General features: G+C 46.6%; 1 protein-coding gene across 4 annotated transcripts in view; it reads left to right on the top strand.

Moving 5' to 3' along the window:
• The first annotated feature begins 459 nt into the window (after window positions 1-459).
• SH3GLB2 (SH3 domain containing GRB2 like, endophilin B2) overlaps window positions 460-18,134 on the top strand; it is a 39,947-nt gene continuing 22,272 nt past the window's right edge. The window contains exons 1-4 of one of the 4 annotated variants that reach the window (XM_077835731.1): window positions 460-604; window positions 14,505-14,646; window positions 15,061-15,189; window positions 17,978-18,111. In XM_077835731.1, coding sequence (XP_077691857.1) covers window positions 542-604; window positions 14,505-14,646; window positions 15,061-15,189; window positions 17,978-18,111 — 468 coding nt within the window. In that variant the 5' untranslated portion in view covers window positions 460-541. The remainder of the gene's footprint in view (window positions 605-14,504; window positions 14,647-15,060; window positions 15,190-17,977; window positions 18,112-18,134) is intronic. The other 3 variants (XM_077835729.1, XM_077835730.1, XM_077835728.1) reach the window with 3 other exon arrangements.

Genomic DNA, 18,134 nt, shown 5'->3' with positions numbered 1-18,134 from the left:
CCACCAGGCGGAGGAACCCGAAGCCCGCCGCCAGCCAATCAGAACAGCGTGCTGCTCCGGGGCGGACCAATCAGCTGGCTGCCCTGGCCAGGCAGCGGCGGCAGCAGAGTGTGCGGTTGAGCAGCAATGAGCAGTCTTCCCTGTGGGACTGCATACATAGTGTTGATTGACTGTGATTGGCAGGCTGAGAAGGAAAGGGGAGGAGCTTCTCTTAAAAGGGCAGCGTCAGCTAGCTGCATCCTGAGGTTCCTTATTTACCCCAGAGTCCACACAGCTGCCCAATAGGACTCCGGCGCTGCGTCCATGGCCCTCGGCCTGGGCTTGCACGAAGCTGCCATAGCACACAGGACCACAGCGAGGCCGCCCCTCAGGGGGTGGCGTGCCGGGCACTTTCCCCTTTAAGAGGCAGCCGCGAGGATGCCAGAGGGCGTCGATGGGCCCTATAAAGGGGCGGGTGCGCCGAGGGCTGAGTCGGCTTCGTTCTAATTTTCTCTACCGGCTGAGGCGTTGGAGCTGAGCGCCCGCGGCGGCGCGCGGGGAGATGGACTTCAACATGAAGAAGCTGGCCTCGGACGCGGGGGTCTTCTTCAGCCGGGCCGTGCAGGTGCGCGGAGGGGTGGCGGGGCTCCCTCCGGGTGCGCATCCCCGCGGGGCGGGCGGGGGGATCCTAGAAGGGGCTGTTTTGGGGCTCTCAGCTCCCCCCGCGGCCCCCGAAAACACTCTGGTGACGCCTGGGGTTTTCCGCCCCCCTTCGCGGCCCGCTGGCTCTGCAGTCGGGTGGCGGGTCCCCTCCTCCCTGGAAAGCGGCGTCTTCAGTCCTGGGGCGTCCGGCTGGCCCGTGAGGGGCTGAAGGCGGAGAGAGCCCCCGCTGCTCTGTGTCGCCTCGGGCCTCCCCGCCTCTAGGAGCGGGTGGGGAGGCCTCCCCCCTCCCCTGCTTGGCAGCCTGGTGCGGTGAAGCCCCCTGCAACTAGCTGCCTTGCCTCGCCTCGGGCTACAGCAGGCAAACCTCTGGCTCGAACCCGTGTTGTGTGGGGGGCTGGCTCCCAAAGAGAGCGAGTGTGAGGCTGAATCTTTGGGGCGGGGGGGGTCTCTGGGGCACGGCTGCAGCGCACTCGGGGTGTGTGTGTGTCAAGTAGATTCTTTCCTTATCCTTATGCCCCAGGGCATCCTGCTCCTGAAGGAGACGTGAGCCCATTACGCTACTCTGTCCTGCCCCTGAAGCCTAGCCTGGGAGTATGTGGAAAGATGACAGTGGACTTCTCACTCCCCATGCCTGGCATGTAGAATGACCCGGCTCTTAGCAAGACCCATAACTAGAAATGCTGGGACAGGAGTGGGGGGAAGTAGGGGGACATAAAAACCAAGAGCCTCCTGTATAAGCATCCTGACTATGAACATTGTTCTCTATTCCTATGGCTTCTCCATCTTAGTAGGCATCCTGAATTATGGTTAGGGTTTTTGTATGGGAGACTCTTCCTGTTAGCCTCTACTACAGACTAGCATATATAACATTCACTCTAAGACACTTTGGGGGTGTATCAAAGGGAAGTGACTCCTTCCTTGTGTCAGTGGGAGTATTGGAATGACTGAGAACACTTGTGGGGGAAGCTGCCTATGTGGTAGGCACTAGCATTCCAGTCTACACCTTTCTAGGTCAAGTGTGAACTAGACAAATCCTCTTCTACCCCTGAAGAAGGTGCCTCTCTGGTTTCCCTTGAATGCCAGAAAAAGAGGGCTAGGATTGTAATGAGAAATAGGGAGGGTAACCTCAGTTTAGCATTTCCAGTGACTGTTTATTGTAAAGCAGCTTTGAGTCCCTGCATGTGAGTGGTGGTCGGACTGTGGTGTCTGCTTCAAGCAGGCAAGAAGAATTTCCCCTGCCCCAGAGTAAGAGCAGCTTGAACAAAACTCCTAAAGGCTGGCACCCTCCTTTGTATGGTGGTGGGCCTCAGGTCATTGGAGAGGAAACTGATTAATGCTAGAGCATATGGGTGAGATTTGAGTTCCTATTCTTTTTTCTACCACCAAATTGCTTGCTTGGTACTTCCTGCTAAGTTAGTCCACTCATCAGTTTGTTGCTGTTTTTCAAACTATTATCCCACCTCTGGTCTGTGTTCCATTCTGGAAATGGGGTACTCAGAACTCAGCATCGTTGCAGGTGCAGTTGCACCAAAGCCCTATATTGCTTGTATATAATCTTGAGATTCTTGCATGGAGGGCTGTATAGAAAGGCAAAGTAAGTGACAAATCGTGCAATGAAGAGACTAAAGTGCAGGTTATGATCAGAGAGAAACTGTTAAAGCTGGTGTTATCAGTGATTTGCTTGTATTCTATATCTGAATTGTAACTCCACTCTCTGAATAAGGGGGGGGTGTGTGTGTGTACACACACACACACACACACACACACAGAATACCAAGCTTTGGGCAATGTCTTGAATGATGGTGAACAAACTGGGAGCGTTGAGAAGGAAGGGCTTAAGTAAACTACATCCCCTTTGGTAGCAGGGGGCAGCAGGCTGCTGCCTTGTTTGACAAGTTTAGTAAGCCAGAGTTCTATTGTCCATGCAGGTTTCAGAGTAGCAGCTGTGTTAGTCTGTATTTGCAAAAAGAAAAGGAGGAATTGTGGCACCTCATTAGACTAAAATTTATTTAGAGACTAAAATTTATTCAGTGCTCAAAGAGACTAACAAATTTATTTGAGCATTAAATAAATTTTAGTCTCTAAGGTGCCACGAGTCCTCCTTTTCTTATTGTCCATGCAGTACCTGGAAATGTGCAAGGCACTTCACAAAGACCTTTTTATCCCAGAGACCTCACATTTTAAACAGAGGTGGCTTGAAAAGGGGTGGCAGAGCAAGAGGGAGGAGGATGACTAACAGTAGCTTGAGTTGCTTTAGAGGTGCTGTAGTGCAATATTAAATCATAACTCTTAAGGAGAAGCTTTAGCTCTGCAATGATGGTCTTAACTGTGCCCATACATGTGGTAAAATGGCTGTGTTTTGCCCCATGTTCTTGGAGAGCAGTTGTAAAGCAAGGTTGTCTGAAGTAGAGAAGTGATCCCTGCTCTTGGAGTCACACTAGATCGGTCGTGATGTTAGATCGTCTCTTGTACAAGAGGTCAAATAGCAGATGCCTGCAAGTACCCTGCTGGGAACTTGGAACAATGTCTGACTTCCCTTCCTACAGCTGTAGAAGGGCTGTGGCATGCAGTAATCCTGCTTGATCTGAGTGAGCACTGAATGCTGGGGTAACTGACTGAAACATGGCCCAGCTTTGGCAAACTAGGTTTACTGTTTGCCTCCTGGCATGTTTTCAGAGTGGTCCTTAGTTGAACAAAATCTGGTTCTATAAGGGTAGCCAGTTGCACAACCCCAGTCAGTGTAGTAGGTGGTAAGACTCCATGCTTCTTGACTAGCTTCAGCTCAATTTGAAACTTGTTCCTTCCCATGTCCTGCCTATAGCCTTCAAGAAAGGGTCTGTGGAACTTTCTGTTCAGTTTTTAAACTGGCTTAACAGGAACTGAAACGTAATGAAGACAAAAAGAAAAGGAGTACTTGTGGCACCTTAGAGACTAACCAATTTCACGAAAGCTCATGCTCAAATAAATTGGTTAGTCTCTAAGGTGCCACAAGTACTCCTTTTCTTTTTGCGAATACAGACTAACACGGCTGTTACTCTGAAACCTGTAATTAAGACAGTTCTGATGTAGGACCTGGGCGCTCTCTATCACTTAACTTCGGGGGGGGGGTTGGGTAGGTATGTTATACTTGTCTGTTGAAACAGGCGAATGCATGCAGTGGTGTAGTTATGTTGGACCCAGGATATAAGACAAGGTTGGTGAAGTAATATCTTTTGTTGGTGAGAGATGAAGAGCTCTTTGTAAGCTCAAAATCTCTTCAGGTCAACAGAAGAATGCAGGCTCCTCAAGAAGCTAGTTGATTGTAAACATGTCTATTATGGCAATGAGTCAGATGCAGTGAGAAGACAAATAGTTCAGGTACAGAATAAGGAGCAGATGGAAAGCTTAACGATCCTGTTCTCATGCAAATATCTTTGCAACATTTCTCCTTCCCTTTGTTACCAAGATATGGCATGTTTAGATTTGGAAGGCCTTCTAAAGATCATTTATCAAAGACTTGTACAGGGTGTAGGAAGGAGCCAGCCTAGGAATCAGCAGTTCTTCACATCAGTGATTTTCAGTGCGCAAAGAGGAGTTTATAAATCATTTCTCTTGGCTACTATGCCCACTTAATATAGTGAATATGAATATTCACATTAATTACAGGCATAATTAAAAGAAACAAAGCAGCATAGGGCAATTGGTACCAGGGGAGTGACTCTGAGTTTTTGGTAGGTGGGAGAGGATAGGGTGTGTTGAATAGTGCTCATGAAAAACCCTCCCCCTAAAATGTACCAGTGAGATTAGTCCCATTTGAGTTGTGTCCAAGTAGAGCCCTGGTATTTGGATGAAAAAGCTAGTCACAGCATAGTCTCCTACATCATGGTGCCAGACAAGCAGATATATACACCCACCAAGGGGTAAATGGTTGTGAGCAGAGGTAGCATGTGATTTTTTTTTTTATTTTTTTTTTTCCCCCCCCGGATATCTTTGCTGTTTTGTTACGGTTGAGGGAGTGGAAGGGAGAGCAGGTCTGTAGCTGCCTTTCTTCAGCACAGCAAACTTCCTGGGGAAGGGACTCTGAGTTGGCTAGACTAGAACTCAGTTTTGTAAAGCACCTGGTGTTGCTTCCTGCTGCTCAAGGCATTTAACAAAATGTTTCTGGAAATGCAGTGGCTGGGAGGCAAATGGACTAGCCATTATGTACTCAGCTATCACTCATGTTACAGGCTGTCTGAGAGTGAACCACTAGCCAGACAGTGGAGCTTTAACTCCTGTTCCCATAGAATCTCCATCCCCAACTAGAATGTGGGAAAGGAACATTCCCCCTTAAAGGTGGATACCCCTTGGTTGTGTCCATAATGTAAAAACGATTCTTATCCGATCCTGCATCAAATACAACCACACCATGCCCCCATCAAATTGTGTGTGGAGTCTTGTGTAAAAAGTCTGGCCTCATGACATAGACAAAATCAGCTGAGCTGAACCAGAGCTGTGACCGACTTCTGCTGAACTCTTATAGTGCTACAACAGGTCCCTGAATGCCATTGACCCCTGCACATAGGCAAAGTTGTTTGCTTTTTCCTCTGAAGCAAGGAGGGCTTGTAAATTTCCCAGTGTAGATGAAGCCATGGGCCCCAGATACTGCAGGTTCAAGCAGAGGTGGCTTCAGCAGTACTGAAGTTGTGCAGCATCTTGGCAGAAAAGGTAAATTTTACATGACAATTAGTCCCCTTCTTGGCATCTTGTTTTCTATCGCATCTTGGGTGAGTCTCTTCCTTCCTCATCTTCCCTATAAGGCAACATTGAGTGGGCCTCATTTGACTGTTATGCTATTGCCCTTTAGAAAGACAGAGCAGGAGGCAGCGACTAGATCTGAGTTTCAGCACAGCAGCTAGGGAGAGTGCCCTGGCCTTGCCCTGGAATAAGAGGCTGAAGAAGACTAGTGGAAGGCTTGCAGGTGAAGGCAGTTGCTAGCAAATGGGGTTCCTTTCTTGAATGGCTCAGGAGCTCTCTGGCAGCTGCCTTCCCTTGCTGTGAGGGAGTCCCTTATGTCCCTGCCTGCCTCCCCCCATCTCATTAGCTTGACTGCACAGTCCAGAAAGGCTCCCTCCCTGCAGAGCTGAGCCCCACAGGTGTGATCTTACTCTGTTGGTGTGCAGACCAGTAAGCTGTGTTGGTTATGTAATAGGTAAAAGACTGCACTACAGTTTGACTAAGCTTTCAGTCTGAGAAACAATAAACCACTTAACACTGCAGCATAATCAACTGTTGCTCTGCTCCATAAATTGGGGGCGGGGGATAGACTGACTGGGAAAGGACTCCTCATGTAATGGGTCCAATGCACCAGGCGATCCAAAGTGTTTTGCCTATAACACATCTGTCTTCCTACCCCACCCTTAAAATAAAATTTCTGAGCACACCAGTCCCATAACCTTGCTAGCAGTACTTATGGCTAAACTCTAGTGCTGACACAGTTCTGCTGTGGATGTTGGAGGGCCCTAACAGCGCAACACCTCCCAGTACTGCACTGGCCTCCCTGCATGAGGCCTGGTCCTGGCATGGAGTTGTACCACAGTCCATGCTGTGCTCCTGCACCACAATTGCCACCACCTGAGCTTCATGGACTATCCTGAGCTTTTCCTGCTCCAGAGACTGGATGCAGAGCACTGGGATTCTGGAGGACACTTTGGATGTGGGAGATGCTTTCTGGCACAGCTTGTTGTTGACAGTCTTCAGACAGTTCATTCTGTTAATTTTCCTTTGATCAGAATAACAGACATGCTGGTTCTCGGAGATGGTGAGGCCCTGGACTGATCTGTAAGTGGGCTCTGTTGCCATAGAAATGGGAATCTCAAATATTATTAAAAAGGGACTGTTCTGAACATCAAAGCAGACAAGTGGCTGGTGTTAGTCTCTCTGCCAGGGTAGCAAATGTGGATGTTTCTCTATTCTTATGCACAAATAGAACACACTTTAGGGTCTTCAGAGGTTTCTAGAAATAATTACTCGGGCAGATGTGCCTGGTTTTACTTTTTTATATTCATGGAAACTGGTTATCTGTTAAAGTTCAAATAATGCATAATGTGCATCATTAACCCATAAACTCTGAGACACTAACCCTCAGTAGTACAACTAATACTAGCAGCCAGATGTGAGGCTCAATTCTTTTTATTTTTCCTTTTTGAAAAGGGCATCCCCATTCCCAACATCAATGAAAGTAAGTATAGGAAGTACTTTCAATGGACAGTCTTTTAAGCAGGATCAAGTAGATCTTGTGTGGCTACTGTTTTTTGCAATTTGGTCAGCCTCTTATCTGTTTTGTTCGGACACAAATGGTCCTTCTGACAGTAACAAATATAGGCAATGTATACTCAAACTTAAATTGAAGGGGCATTTTAAAATGGATTTAACACTATATCAGCATCTGCAAGACTATCCTAGTGTGAATGGCTTTCATATCATTTCAACACAAGCACTTAATTTGGATCCCATTCTTCTGCTCTGACTCATGGTTGGCTAAGAAGGCTGTGTATGGAGCTTGATGCAAACTGGGTTTAGGCCTCAGTTTGAGGGCATATTGTGAGCTGCAGTAGCATTTTTCAAAGTGGTGCTCCACAGAGGGAGTGCAGTGTGAAGGTTCTGTAATAGAACTGCCTAGGTTGGATGAAGCTTGCCTAGATTAGTTTCTTTAGGTGTCAAACTTTATTAAGCCTCTGGGTGGTCTCTGAAATAGCAGAGGTCACAGCAGCCAAGGGCTATTGGCTTCCACAGTGCCACAGGCACTGTGTAAAATCCACTGGTAGGACCTCCAAGATATAGCCTTGTCACATGTTCTACTTGCCAGTAGCTTGAGGAAGACCACATTTTCAATTTCAGAGGCCTCTAAGCTGCTTGGTTTAAGGTTTAAGGTGGGGAATATCACCTTAAACCTTATCTCAGTAAAAATGCAACACTAAAAGTAAAGAAATCTAAATTTAAGATTCCTACATTGACTAACTCTGCCTTACATCTCAGTTCATCTTCCCCAGTCTCACATGGGCCTGCCCTCTTGAGTGTTGTACAGCAAGATGTTCTCAGAGCACCATGTTAAGGAGGAAAGGGCAGAAATCTTCTACAGATGCTTGGCAGTGTGGCTTTCTAAGGGATTGTAACTTCCTCAGCTAAAGCTGTAAATGTCAAGGCCTTGCATATGTCAGTGTATGACTAATGTGGTGCAGGTATAGCTCAGGGAGTAGGTGCCACTGACCCACCTTGGGAAGCTTTTAGACACTAAATTACTTGACCAAAGAAAATGGTACATCCCATGTTTGACCACAGGTGATTGTCTTGCTACCTGAGCCATGAGGGCTGTGGACAGAACCTCTATCTCTAGGACATGGTCTAATACCTTACTCCTGAGCATCAAAAGGACTTCCTCCCATGCTGGAAGTATAGCATCTCCTCTGTCTCCCACAAGAATTGATGGGGATTCTAGCAAGCTGCAGTTCAGGTCCCCAGGGGTTTGATTGCTGTTCTAGCTGCTGTGCAGACCCTGCTAGCCCCTCTTCCTAACCCCCATTGTTCATTCAGGCTTTCCCCAATTGAGGGGTCCCATCAACTGTCTCACTGTGCTTCTGTCTCCATAAGCACTAACAGTGCACAGATTATTCCTGCTGATCGCCCAAGCCTCCAAGAGGAAACCCAACCCCTCAATGAATTATTGAGGCCCTGGAATGCAGCATGACTCTTCTCTTCCCTGGTCGAGTGAGAGTAGCACTAAGTGGAAGACTGCACTGCATTATTCATTTACCATGTTGGCTTCCCTGCACAAAAACAGGCCCAGATACTTAAGTGGGTCAGAGGTGCATGAGCATCATCCTGGGGGACAGGAAAAGGAAAAATCTGGAATTAGCTGATCCTTATGTACCAATTGGCAATGTGCAGTGCATACAGACTCCCAGGAGGTAGTTGAATTATTTCAGGCCTGGGACCAATTCCTCTTACAATCGGGTTCCAGTAAATGGATATAGAAGGACCTAGCAGCTGGACTTCAGGAGTTGTGGGTTATCCCTAGACCTCACATCCTTAGGGAGCAGTGCCAGGGCAGGGGGGAAAAGGCCTTCTGCAACATTGTGGATAATGTCTGTGCTGTTTTCTTCCCCACTGCTTTTGTGTACCAGTCATAGGATACTGGCACAGCTGCTTCTAGATGCAGTTTATTCTGGGTCTTCTAGAAGTAGTCTCACATGGGAGACACTTTGGGTAGATACAGGCCCCAAAGCAAGGTTTAGATTTCTGGGGAAAGTGCAATTCTAAGGTGTTCAGAATCAAGTAAGTGAACTTACACCTTCCTCTATCCTCCTAGGAGATACACTAGTGTAGTGTATGTGCCAGCTCTGAATCTGGCCCCGTCAGTGTAATGGACTCTCAGCTGGTGTAACTTACATCCTGAGGGGCCTGAAGAGAAACATATGAGGTTTGGAGGGGGAAAATGGGACACAACTAGCAGAGCCAAGAATAGGCAAATTAAAGTAGCCACTACTGCTGTATGTGAACTACAGCCTCTTGGATGCCTTTTCATCCACTTAGTGACAAATCATGCATTGCCTCTGAACTTGCTACTGTGTGTTGCAACACTCAGGGAAATCTGAAAGTTCACTTTTTTACATACACTTGAGTCACAGGGTCTGTCAGCTGCCCTTCTTCCTCCTTCTGTAGCATGGGTTTGCAACAGTCATCCAGCACATGTGAGAAGGAAGACTGCAAGACAAAGCAATAGGCTGTTCAACTTTTTCTGCATGCATGAATTGAAGGACTTAGTGTTAAGACTCAGTAGCTATTGTGTGGTATGGGGCCATGAGCAGTCCATCTACCAATCTGTCAAATGGAGCAGACTGGGGCGGGAGAGAGATGTTTACTTAAGGAAGTAGCACCCGAGCTGTAAATGTGCAATGACACTTGGAGATGATGCCTTCCCTGTGGAAGTAATGGGTGAAGTCCCAAAGCACTGGAAAGCCTAGAGGAGGCAGTGCTAAAGGGAATGCAACAGCCATTCATCTGCAGGCTGTGTGAAGCCAGCTGTCTCTGGAAGAGGTCTGACTTTTAAGCAGGTGTGTAATCAACCTAAAAACCATAAATGGCTTCTGAGAGACCTCAATCAAACACACCAGCCCTCTTGGTGCAGATGCTTGGCAGGAGTTTCTAGACTGGGGAATAAGCAGAGACCGTTTTGGAAATGGCAATATGGCCCTTCCTACATAAAGCTGTTCACAGGTGTCATAAATATAAAAGGAAGGGTAAACCCCTTTAAAATACCTCCTGGCCAGAGGAAAAATCCTCTCACCTGTAAAGGGTTAAGAAGCTAAAGGTAACCTCGCTGGCACCTGACCAAAATGACCAATGAGGAGACAAGATACTTTCAAAAGCTGGGAGGAGGGAGAGAAACAAAAGGTCTGTGTCTGTCTGTATGCTGCTTTTGCCGGGGATAGACCAGGAATGGAGTCTTAGAACTTTTAGTAAGTAATCTAGCTAGGTATGTGTTAATGATTTTTTTAAATGGCTGAGAAAAGAACTGTGCTAAATAGAATAACTATTCCTGTCTGTGTACCTTTTTTGTAACTTAAGGTTTTGCCTGGAGGGATTCTCTGTGTTTTGAATCTAATTACCCTGTAAGGTATCTACCATCCTGATTTTACAGAGGTGATTCTTTACTTCTATTAAGTCTTCTTGTAAGAAAACTGACTGCTTTTTCATTGTTCTCAGATCCAAGGGTTTGGATCTGAGAACAACCTATACAAATTGGTGAGGATTTTTACCAAACCTTCCCCAGGAAGTGGGGTGCAAGGGTTGGGAGGGTTTTGGGGGGGAAGACGTGTCCAAACTACGTTTCCCAGTAAACCCAGTTAGAGTTTGGTGGTGGCAGTGGAGATCCAGGGTCAAAGGATAAAATTAATTTGTACCTTGGGGAAGTTTTAACCTAAGCTGGTAAAAGTAAGCTTAGGAGGTTTTCATGCAGGTCCCCACATCTGTACCCTAGAGTTCAGAGTGGGGGAGGAACCTTGACAACAGGTATCTGTAGCCCTTCTGGGAATGAGGGGGATTGAGACTCTTCATTCAGGTTCTTAAATTTGAGATAAGAAATTCTCCAGTTGGAAGGGAAGAGTGCCTCAGCAGGGGAGTGCCAAGGATTCCTCAGTGTTCTGATCTCTAAAAGCTTTAATAAATAAGGAGTGCTGATAGCCTAGAGCCAAATATCGGGGAAGCCCTAGTTTGCTGTTATGGTGACTCTGGCTAAGATGTAGCTAAGATTATTTAAATGCAGATAATATGGATTCTGCTATCAGCAGGAAAAATTCTTAGTCAACATGTGGAAGTGTGAATGCCTTTGTGCTTGAGACTGGGCATGGTGTAGCAGCTTTCCTGTTTAGCACCCCCTGCCAACCCCTGGGGCAGTCTGCCTTGTATGACTTGGCCCTTGTGCCAGTCACATTTTTTGTTCCCACCCCTTCCAGGCTTCTCCAGTTCAAAGTCCACAACAATACCCAAAGTTCCAGTCCCTTCAGCCTCACTTCCTGGGGTTTACCAAGATTCCCAAGTCTTCACCCAGGATCTTCAACAGAGACCACTCAAAGAAATCCCACCTCCAGTACTTATAGTCCCATTCAACTCCCAGCACTTGATCAAACTTTGTCTTGGGCTCACTATGGCAGAACCCCATGCCTCCCACTGTCTTGGTACCTTCTGTCTCATCTCCCTATTCAACTGTCTTTCAGGCCTACTGCAGTGAGAATCACCATCTCCTGTAGCCTTTATCTCTTAGCTGCCCACACCCAGCGTTCCCTGCCTCTATCAGGACCTGGGGACCTCTGCTTTCCAGGCTTCCTTTCCAGGTTCCATACACGCCTTCCTTGTGTTTCTTGCTGAGGCTCAAGCTACTGCCTGCAAAATTCTGGCTTGCTTTTTACTTCAGAGCACTGCCTTCTGGCTAAGGCCCCTCCAGTCTGACTCCCAGCTTCAGGCTCCTCTCTTAGGCTAAAGAGACAGAAGCCTTAGAAGCAGCCAGCTACCTCACCTGGGTCTCCTCCCTGGCCTTCCTTCTCATGGTCCTGTGCTTCTATTATGAAGACCCAGCTCAGCTTGATCACCAGTTATGCCTAACACCCTTCCAGGTGCCACCCAGTGATCACTGTAATTGGGTTCAGGCTCCTGTTAACCTATGGCTAACTGTGTGATGGGGCATATAAACCCCATACCAAAGTTTTCCAGAGAAATAATGCAAAGTTTTTTTGCTGCTTTTATGACTGCTTTCATTCATGAAAATCAGACATGATTTAATGCAAAAATCCTCCAGCTCAAGTACTACTTCCCACTTTCCTGTTTGCCTCTCAAAGGGGAGACAGCATGGTTCCATGGTTATGGCTCCAAACTGGGAGTTGGGACTAGAACACAGTCCACCCAGCTCTGCCACTGATCCCTATGTGGCTCTGGGCAAGTCACTTAATCTTTCTGTATCTAGTTCTCCCCCTCTGTAGTAATGCTTGCCCACGTTCATAAAGTACTTTGAGATCTGTGGATGAAAGAGCTGTGGAAGTGCTAGGTACTTAACTCTCAAACTCGGGTAATACAAAAATCCCCAAGAACCGCTGTTGTGAGGGCTTAAAAGGCCAGCCACCTTGGATCACAATTCAGTCTTAAAGCTTTGTAACTATGATTGCTACAAATGACCTCCAAGATTTCTAGACCTGAAAGACTTCAACCTTGTCTAAACAGTACTAGCCTACCTTGGTAGGAAGCAATGCAAGTGATAGAGATATGCTGAAACTGTCCCCATCCCTCAGATTTCCCCCCCCACCCCCAAACTCTGTTCCTGTTGCTTTTCTGCCCATCCTGATTTGGAGGGGGTAGCTTAATTGTTCCACTGATCCAACAGATCTTGCAACACATGACAACTTCAGCAGATAGTTCTTTAAATCTAGCATGATCCAGACATAACAGGTCATTGTGTAAACAGCCCTGCTGTGGGTTTTAGGTATCTCTGGCCTCTAACATTTGCATGTGGCTGGTAACTGGATGCTAAAAGGTTTTTCTGCCTGCATTTCCACATCACGTGCCAGTTCCACTTTGCTATTTATCACTTATTCTAGGCGGTGTACTGAAATGGCTCTAGCTGTGTCCACATTCAGTATTTCTCCCTACCTCAGCAGAGTGGGACTTGTTCCAAAGACTTTCAGAACAAACCCTAACATCCCCTGTATATACTAGCATTCCTCTCTAGAGGGGCTACACAGCCCCATGTAGTACTATCCAGGAAGGGGTGGTAGAATAGGGAGGATCAGGCAGGACTTTTGTACTCAAAAGGTTCCATGTCCTTAATCTCATCCTGTGATTGTACCAGGTATTTGCAATGTTTCAAGAACATTAGCAGGTTCTGATAGCCTAGAAAGTGAATTAGAGGGCCAGCAACAGGGGTTCATACTTCTCAATACTCTGAAGTAGATATATGTAAAGCATTTCAAGTTTATTAAAGGTCTCAAGGGAATGCAACCTCTATACCTTCTATAAACAGAGGATGGTCTCTTGAGCCATTCTCTATCATCCAGCTGTTTTATAGGCCTTTCTAGAGCTAATAAAAACCAGTTTCCATCAGTGCATGTTAAAATCCTGTAGACAGGCCTTTTGGGGGCTTGTTTGATCAAGTTGATATGCAGCTTTCTATCTGAATAAATGCAGGAGGAAATGGATGGGATTATTTGAGCAGGGCATTAAACTAATAGAACACTAGGCAAAATGTATGTGCCAAATCTGATGACAGTGAGTTATTACCTGGCTTCTTTAGCCTATAACACTTCTGTAGGCTCTTAAAGCACTTCATGATGGTAGCTAATATTACCATTTATATAGGTAGCAAGAAGTGGGTAAACATAAAAATGGAGGCAGAGCTGGGAATGGAATAGAGTAAGAAGTTGCTTACCTCTAGGCTTTTATATTAAAAACTGGGGCTCATGTGTCCTCCAGGTGGGGATGGGGAGAGAATAGCTCAAGTGTACACACTTGCTGTGTGAAAGGCATCACCAGTACAAAAGTCTGAGAACCCTTGCTCTAGGCTGAGAGTTCTCCCCGGGCCCCTGCCCTGAAGGGTTTATTAGCTGCCCAGAATAATGTCTGGGCAAAGGAGCTGGGGTGGGATGCTGCACTGAAGCAGCATGTGGAATATGGCAAGTGAGTTCCCTGGTCATAAAATTAGACTATTCTGTGTAGTAGAACCTCAGTAAGAAAGTTTCCACGTTTGGGAACGTTGGCTGGTAAACTCTGGAGATGAGACTCTCTCAACCTTCTCCCCCATGCTGAAAACTTAGTGCTTAACTCTGCAAGGCACTCAGTATTAGTGGGAGTTGAGGGAAGCCTGCATGTTGCAGAAGTGGGCCCTAAATTTGGAGCGCATTAATAATTCTGCATAAAGGAATGGGATATCTGTGGCACAAACTATCTAGTACTTCACATGTGAACTGTGAAACAGTCTGATTAGACTCTAGCCTCCAATTAATTTGGATTTTAATAATTTATTCCTAAAGGGAGGTAGGCTAGTCCTGAATGCAGGTCAGACCAGGTTCTATTTTTAGCTCTTCCACCAGTCACTCAGCAATGGCAATGCTCTCTACCATGCTGACTGTACACAATGATACTTGCCCTCATCTGTAAGGTTCTTGGAGATCTACGGACAAAAAAAGCATTAGAATTGTAATGAGGAGGATTTTAATGGGCTCATTCCCTGAACATTCCTTTAGGGGAATGTCTAACCTGCTAGATGTGGCAGGTCTCACAAAACCTCTTTAAATGGCTTAGCTCCCTGGCTTCAGTGGAGCAGACCTAATGTCTTCTACCTCCCTCCCCTGCTTCTGCAGTTCACAGAGGAGAAGCTGGGCCAGGCTGAGAAGACTGAACTAGATGCCCACTTTGAAAACCTTCTGGCCAAGGCGGACTGCACCAAGAACTGGACTGAGAAGATCTTGCATCAGACTGAGGTGTTGCTGCAGCCAAACCCTAGTAAGCACTGATTCTGTGGCAAGTTTGCACAGTGCTGGTGCTCTAACTGGCACAGCAGCAATGGAGTTAATAGAAATTCCCAACAGCTAGTTGATCTCTGCTGAATCAGATCTACCAGGGGAAATGTGAGAGTGGTGCTTGCAAAGACACAACCATCATCCCCAGGGATGGGCAGAAAGCTGGAGTATGTCAATATCTGGTTGGCATTCAGTAGCCTTAACCTGCCCAGTGGATTCTGAAGAGGGCAAGAAATGAGAACTGACCTCCCTCTTTCTCCCTGTACTCACACTTATGTCTCAAGCATGGTGGCCTCCTATACTGGCTATTGTCATGTGAGGGCTCTGTGGGTGGGAGCATTTCCCTCTCCGCTCTCCCTAGTTGCTTTTGTGACAGCCTGGGGCACTCTCATTCCAGGTGTCAGAGTGGAAGAATTCCTTTATGAGAAACTAGACCGGAAGGTGCCATCTCGTGTTACCAATGGGGAGCTGCTGGCCCAGTACATGGTGGAGGCAGCCAATGACTTTGGGCCAGGGACTCCATATGGTGAGTTACATGGCATTGGCAAGTGGGCAACATCTTATGTGCTTGGTTCAGTCCTTACAAATCTACTGGAGTTCCTAAAATTATTCTCTCCTCCCCACCCAGCCCAAAGATATGAGACCTGATGCCTCCTGTTTTCCAATGCCAGTTAATGCTGGCAGGCTTCTGGGGAAAGCTTATGGTGTTACTGTGTACCATCTAATACACTTTTGTGTAAGCAAGAACCAAACTGGAATGTTGACATGCTGATAGGTTCTTGGTGATAAACTCTCAAATGAAAGAATTTTGGATACTACTCACATGGAACACATTATACAATGTGGATAAGCTGGGTTTGTTGTAGCACTTCAGATGGTGATTGTGCACAGCTGCTTTTATTTCTATATTGGGATGAAGCTCTTATCCACAGAAGCTCTTGCTTTGGCTTCAGTCTGTTCCCCCACCTAAACACAACTGGGTTCAAGTTGCTACATCCGAGGTGCCACAGCAGTGGTATTGGGCCAGATCAGCTGCTAATGTTCTAGTTCCTTTATAGGCAATAAGAAAGGAGTGGCAGAATCCACAGGAAAAGCCAATGGTTCTAGAAATTCGCTTTTCAGAGTGAATACCTTGTAACTAAATGCATGTTCCAGCAGCTTTGCCATGCATATTACACAGGGCCAAAGGTATCTGAAGGGCTGTGATAATGCAAGTGAATCTGTTTGCTCCATTCACTTCCCTAATAGTAGTCATGTGACCCAAAGGGTTGCTTTCCCTATCCATAGTATTAAGAACTTGATCTCCAATCTGACTGACTCTATTGGGCCATTACCAGACTTCTGAATTGAAGAGAGGACCAGTAACTGGTTCAAGCCATGTCTAATTCTCCTTGGCTCCACTGAACAAACTATTTTTTTTTCCTTCAGCCTTTGCTCTTTTCCTCCTCCTCCGTATAGTTATCTGGTCAACATTTGCTTTCTTGTTGCTCAGGGGCTAGGGAGCCAATTAACAGATGGGAAAATACAGACAAATTGGCACAAGTTCCCCTCCATAAGGTTTAATGCTGGGAGCAAAGTCTCTAAGTAAATCTACTCTCCTCTCTGGAGCCAGAGATCTCCATATGCTGGAAATGAGCTGCAGCTCCCTGGAGCAGCAGCATTTTACAGGTGGTGTCTAAAGACCATCTTTAAGATGGCATTTAAAGTTGCAGTGAGTCCTACTTGCAATCTATTCTGATGGCTCAAATTTTATTATTGGCTCTCTCCCTCCAACCTACGCCCCCAGCCCTTCACTTTCTAACTTGTGCTTTGAGTAATGTGTGTCTCCTCCTTAGTGCTGGGTTTAGACACTCTCCCTACCCCCCCCCATACTTTTAGTTAAAAGGAGGCAAGCAGGCCACTGTGGGGCACTGGCTTCCACATAGCTGGAATAGCTGAACTGAGTATCATGGACCTTATATTGCTAATGGAATCTCCTTTAGCCTAAGTGGTAAGGGCCTCTCCTTTTGCAGTAGGAAGATCTAATTTCTAGCTCTGCCTCAAACTTCTTTCAGAGAGGAGAGTGGCTGGGAACCAGTGAGTTCCCCATATTACTTCTCAACTGAATGGTTACCTGATAGGGTGGAGAGGGAGTGTGGAGACTTACCAGGGTAGCTACTGGAGTTGGCATGTCCTGGCAGGATGCAGTAAATGCAGGGCAGTAGCTGCAGATAGTACTACTGTGTTTGAACAGTGAGTAGTTGGAAGGTGAAATGTCTAAGGATATGACAATGGCTGCAGATAGTAGTACTTTACTTCTGGCAGAGGCTTTACAGAATATTCATTTTCACTTTTACAATTGAAAACCTCTTCACAGCCATGAGGGCTAGAAAGCTTGAAACTATAAACTTTAAAGGCTCAAACCCTAAAGGGAACCATGCACAGTTCTTTTAAAAAGCTGTTTTTTTTCTTTTGTGGGAGTTGGGGATACTGACTCAAACTCTGCATTTTGGCATTTGCTATCCTGTAGCCTTAGCTAGAAGTTCTGACAGGCTAATGTCAAAACACACAATAACACCTTTCTGCCTCTCAAAGCCAACAGAGAACCCTAAGCCTACTAGAGGGACCCAACTGCTTCTTAGGTGGATAGACTCTGAAATCAAACATTGACTTTCCCTTCTAACTTTCAGCTGTGACAGCTCACAGTGAGCTCTGGGTTTTATTGCCTTCTAAATCAATAGCTTGCTCCATAGCACATCCTGTTGCGGCCAGAGCCATTGTAATTGTACCCACAGCCAGCCAGCATTGCCCTGATCAGACCCCATCAGCTTGTTTATCTGCTCTGGTGCCTCTTAATTAGATGATGCTCTGTTTTTGTGCATCCATGAAATACACCCAGGGCTATAATAATCTGTCCCATAATACCCTTACTAAAGATTGTGGGCTGCCTCACATGCTCCTGGGCAGGCCTGATACTAAAGACTGCAGTGGAGTAAGTGCATCAGCAGGCAGATATCAAAGCTGCAGCAAGAGCCAATGGTAGAGAGATGCTTCAAACAAAGGGTGGACTGTGTTAGCATAGCACTGACTGAACATTCTGCCCCCTCCTTGGCTAGGCTAGGATTGGCTTGCTGTCAGCAAGCAGTGAGCCATAACCACCTGGTCTAGGTGCTAGCTAGCACAGCTGATCCACAGTGTACACATCTGAACAATGTACTGTGTGAGAGCATCCTAACCTAAACATGCTGGGCAACTAGGATAAGGCTAAGGCATAGTGTTAACCCGATACCTGCTGAAGCTAATGCCTCTCCCATCTGGGCTCTGGCAACTTGCAGGGAAGACCCTACTCAAGGTTGGAGAGACCCAAAAGCGCCTGGGGGGAGCCGAACGTGAGTTTATGCACTCTGCCTCCATCAACTTCCTGAATCCTCTGCGCAACTTCCTGGAAGGGGACTGGCGAACTATCTCTGTGAGTAGGAGAGGAAGGGGGAG

This window comes from Eretmochelys imbricata, chromosome 16, assembly GCF_965152235.1.
Source record: "Eretmochelys imbricata isolate rEreImb1 chromosome 16, rEreImb1.hap1, whole genome shotgun sequence".
In the NCBI taxonomy this organism is placed as follows: Eukaryota; Metazoa; Chordata; order Testudines; family Cheloniidae; genus Eretmochelys; species Eretmochelys imbricata.
The sequence above is the reverse complement of the archived record's forward strand: the minus strand, read 5'-3'. Positions and strand labels throughout refer to the sequence as shown.